This window comes from Penaeus vannamei, chromosome 33 (assembly GCF_042767895.1).
Source record: "Penaeus vannamei isolate JL-2024 chromosome 33, ASM4276789v1, whole genome shotgun sequence".
Lineage (NCBI taxonomy): Eukaryota > Metazoa > Arthropoda > Malacostraca > Decapoda > Penaeidae > Penaeus > Penaeus vannamei.
The window spans coordinates 6992747-6997746 of NC_091581.1; the positions used below are offsets into that span (position 1 = coordinate 6992747).

General features: G+C 31.4%; 1 protein-coding gene across 1 annotated transcript in view; it reads left to right on the plus strand.

Annotated features, from left to right (window-relative positions):
• Positions 1-5000, plus strand: part of LOC113818048 (Segment polarity protein dishevelled) — a 76639-nt gene that overhangs the window by 47384 nt on the left and 24255 nt on the right. Inside the window, 3 exon segments of the mRNA XM_070145215.1 lie at positions 2118-2261; positions 2578-2818; positions 4493-4621. Coding sequence (XP_070001316.1) covers positions 2118-2261; positions 2578-2818; positions 4493-4621 — 514 coding nt within the window.

A 5000-nucleotide genomic window follows, 5' to 3' on the forward strand; every position in this document is an offset into this window, starting at 1 on the left:
TTATTTTATTTGTTTTCATTGTTTTCAGCATGTGTATGCTGGACTTATTTTAGAAAGACATCTTTCTTTTAAACCATTCTTCTTTTTGATAAAATGATGATATGCTTTGCTTTTGGTAATGTTATGGATTAAAATCATATCATTAAGAAAAAAAAAAGATTGTATTAATTTTTGTTGCTACAATCTTGCACTTTTTTCCACCTTATGATTATTTTTGTCAGGACAAACCTTCATCATATATTTTTTAAGCATTGCTTTGTAGTCGTTAGTAAGGCTTTTAATTGCCTTTTGACTAATTTTTAGAAGCTACTTTGTTTCTTGTCCAACATTAATTTCTGTAATAATAAGCTTCAGATTGATGTCTACTTCCTAAAGTTGTTTGTATCTTCATTTCTTTTTCTTTTTTCTGCTTGCTTTCTTTTTGCCACTCTCCTTCCATAGAATTTTGCATTTTAGGCATTTGTATGATTATTACACAAATATAGACATATGCTGCAACACTGCATATGATAATTATGGATGTGTTACTACCATGTTCATGAGGAATAAATCCCCAATATTTCCCCTACATAGATGTTAAGCCTTTTAAGATATTTTCCGAATATGTTTTGAAGAATAACAACATGGTTAGTTTTTGACTGAGAACTGACAGAGGAAGAGAATATTAATCATTGTCGGTAATTCCATGGTTGCTGAAATTTGCATATTAGTTATAACCACAAACCCAAAGTTGAGGATATATTTCCACAGTAAGAATCAGGCAGATTTAACATATTCTACAACAAGCAAAGGGTAGGAATAACTTGTACCTTGTATTATGTCTCTTTTATGTTTTTTTCATTCATTCATTCCTTTTCATGAATGTCATTGGCTGTAAATGTAACTTTCAGCTTTACTGCCCATCTAAAGTCAGTAATTATTGTTGGACTCTCTCTCTCTCGCCCGCTCCCCAATCAATAGCATAATTACCTTCATATACTAATTAGTGCCTCTGGTTTGAACTGTATTATAGTCTCTTCTATCCTCAGTCCATCTGCTTCCCTAAGATGTTCATACTATGAAATGCTGTGTGTCCCTATTTATTGGTAGAGGCTTGTCAAATGTCATGTACAAAGACTTTATGACAATTTTTTCACATGATTTCCCCTGCTTTAAGTTTATGGTTTTAGGCCTGAATGCATTGCAAAAATTTATTTTTTTCTTTTCTTTTTCTTTTCTTTTTTTTGCATATCCCGTCAGCAGCTTTGTTGTGTGTAATAGTAAATGGCATGCAACATATTCTAAAATGTTATGTCTTGTGTTATCTGTCTTTGCTCATTATTATTTTAATATCCAAATTAATGATGTCCCCTTAAATTTGAAGATTAGGGAATATGAAAGTACATCTATTTATCTCCCCATGAAAACTAACCAAGGGACACTGTGGTAAAAATGTATGTTGCATATGATTAAAATACAATTACTATAGGGATTAACTAAGCTGTATGTGACTCTTACTAATTGATAATGTTCTGATATTGCCTCTGATCTAAATCATTTAACAGAATTACAAGGCATGTGAATAATATTCATGGAAAGACATGTTAGTATCTTTAAAATAATCTACTGTGGTGGCTCCATAGTAATTGATTATATGAAATGTGAATCTGTTCATCTGATTGAATATAGGTGATAAAGTTAAGCTATTATAAAAATGGGAAACATTATTTTTCAAACACATGTTGCTTTGTGTACTGATATTTTCCGGTGAAATCTATATATATTTGAGTATCAGATTTGCAAGAGAGTTTGCTTTATATGAATTAGGACCAAATTATGGAGTTAAATTTAAACATGGATAAGATTACATGGAAGGTAATTACTCAGCAGATGAATTCACACACACCCATAATTAAATTGCCATATTATTATTATTGTGAATAACATCATTGTTAATAGATGCATGCAATTAATATTTAAATGTCTTCACTGCTCTTACTTGATGTTTCAATGATTGGCAGAGTAGGGTATAACTGGATTTTTAATTCCCCCCTCCCCTTTTTTTTTATTATTATCATTATTATTTTTTTTTTTAGCAAATTTCTGTGATTGTAGACTAATATGTGATATGTCTGTAGCTATGCGGATCAATGGTCATGGAAGCCGTGTGCCTCGACACCACGGCTATGAGTCATCGTCTATGATCAGTTCTGATTTAGAATCTACTAGCTTCTTTGACTCGGATGATGATGCCTCCAGTCGTATCACTGCCACCACAACAGGTATGGGGATACTCTGAAACCAGTTCCACCTGTATTGGAGAAATGTTTTGATAAGATTATTCCATGTTGCTCTAACTTTCTTAACTTGTTAATTGCTTTTTTTGTCTTCTTCTTCTTTTTTCTTTTTCATTTCTTTTCTTTTTTCTTTTTACTACATTTTCTTTTTGCTTTCATTTTCGAAGTTCAGTTGAATTTCTGGAATTCATTTTATTTTATTTTCTGAATATCTAGACATACCCATATTCTATGAGCTGTGTCCTAAGTTCGTAGACCCTTACAACATGCTCTGTTCTGACTTTCTTCCTTCTGTTATCAGGAAGCAGCAGCGTATCTCGCCTCCATGCCCGCCATCGACGGAAAAAGCAGCGCCGACACCGCCTGCAACCCCCTATGTCTCGCACTTCTTCTATATCTTCTATTACTGACTCTACAATGTCTCTTAATATTATTACTGTCACGTTAAACATGGACACTGTCAATTTTCTGGGGATATCTATCGTTGGGCAATCAAGTAAAGGTGGCGATGGTGGTATCTATGTGGGATCAATTATGAAAGGGTAAGTTTATTGTTGTTCTTGTCTGGCAGGTTTAATTGTGCTGATATCTAGATATTCTAATTCAGAGAATTAAATATAAAAATACATACTTCAGGTTAGTTACTTTAAGAAAAATTTGGGCTTTGGATATATGTATATATTTGTGTACTACTATATCTTAATCCATTCATATATATATATATATATATATATATATATATATATATATATATATATATACATATATATATACATACATATATACATATATATATACATACATACATATATACATACATACATACATACATACATACATATACATACATACATATACATACATACATAAATACATGTATACATACATAAATACATACATACATACATATATACACACATATATGTATGTATGTATGTATGTGGGGGGGGGTGCTTAAAAAAAGAAAAAATGCTATATATATTTCTGTAAGCTAAATTATGGTTCCCAACTTTGGGGCTTGCAAAGGTAGTAGTTGTTCATGAGCAAAGTTCAGAATTTCAGAGACTCCAACATAAGATATATTATTGCTTGCTATAAAGCCTCCAAAGATCAACTTTTTGGAGAGAAAAAAGAAATGCAAACTCAGTTATGGTTATTCTTCTTTTATTTAGTAGACAGGTCTTTCAAAAAACTGGGGTTTCTGTGAAAACTGATTTAAATAGACTGGGTCTTTGGTGGTGAAAGGGTTGGGAACCTTTGCTCTAGCATTTGTATAATAATGGATTAAAGGAAAAAAATCTTTGGTGATAGATTAGATGCATCATTAGTGCGATAATATTAGTGAAGTTAAAACAAATAGTTTAAGATTATGAGGGAGTTACTCCGATGAAAGTAAGTCCTGTGGGTTTTAAGCTCTTGCCATTTATGTATTTGTGATTAGATAGTATAATAGTATGGGCTTTTATTTTTATTATACTGTTATTTTTGGAAAATACATAACCATAGCAAGATTTTTTTTGTGAATTGTTATGGTGTATTTGAAATTTCAAAGTAATTTTTTTTAGTAAAGCAAAATAGCTATCCATATTTGAGTTAATATATGCCTGAATAGGAATGATGTTTTACATGTCTAATTAAAAATTTTATAGAGCAGTTTTTAAAAGATAACTCTGAAATGGAACAGTAAATGAAACCCCGTAGCAAAAATGGCTGTTCAAGTGCTTTTATTTCTGAATTACAAATTTGTAAAGTGTCTCTGTAAATATGTACTGTAGAATCAGTCTCCGTAATTGCACCATTAGCCAATTTGTCCACAAAATTTACAATTACCTGCATGTTACAATTTCTGACTGAAAGTTCTGTTATGAAATGAAAAGAAACAGATCCGAATTGTAGATTAGGGTTTAGTACAGAAGGTTTTATTATAGCAGATTTGGTAGAATATCTATATGTTATTAATCTTAAGGTAGTGTAATATTTCAAAGATTTTCATAATGCAGTAACATATGTTCTTAGGAAGTTCCCTCCCAGAAAGATAAATTTGTATTGGTTACAGCGCTATAAAGAGAAAGGATCCTAGACTAATCTCATTTTGCTGATACTATGATACTCTGCCTTTTGATTTCATTGTTAGGAATGAAATACATAAAAGATTTTGACTTGAGTGATGACAACTGTGTGTTGATATCATAGTATATTGCTTTTTGTCTTTTCAGTGGTGCGGTAGCATTAGATGGGCGTATAGAACCTGGAGATATGATCCTCCAGGTTAATGACATAAACTTTGAGAACATGAGTAATGACGAAGCAGTTCGGGTGTTGCGAGAAGTTGTTCAAAAACCAGGGTGAGTTGAATGTTATTTAAAAAACTGATCAGTTTCATTTTTGCAAATACAAAAGAAAGTAATTGCATGGAGTGAAAATTACAGATCTTCCCTCTTATATAAAATGAAAAAGACCTAATTCTTAGATGTACATGTATACACTGTAATAATGCAAATACAAATGGATTCTCTTATACAAGTAAGCTACCCAGATGATAGATCTATTCACAAAATTATCCAGTCATTTTTGGATTTGTGGCATGCTATATATATCTTTTATAAGGCTGTAATACTTTTACATCGTCCAAATATTTTGCATATATGGCTGCCACCTTTCTATCTCATTTTCACAGAGTTGCCAGCTTTCAATTTCCATACTTTTTGAAAACCCAGTCTTTTA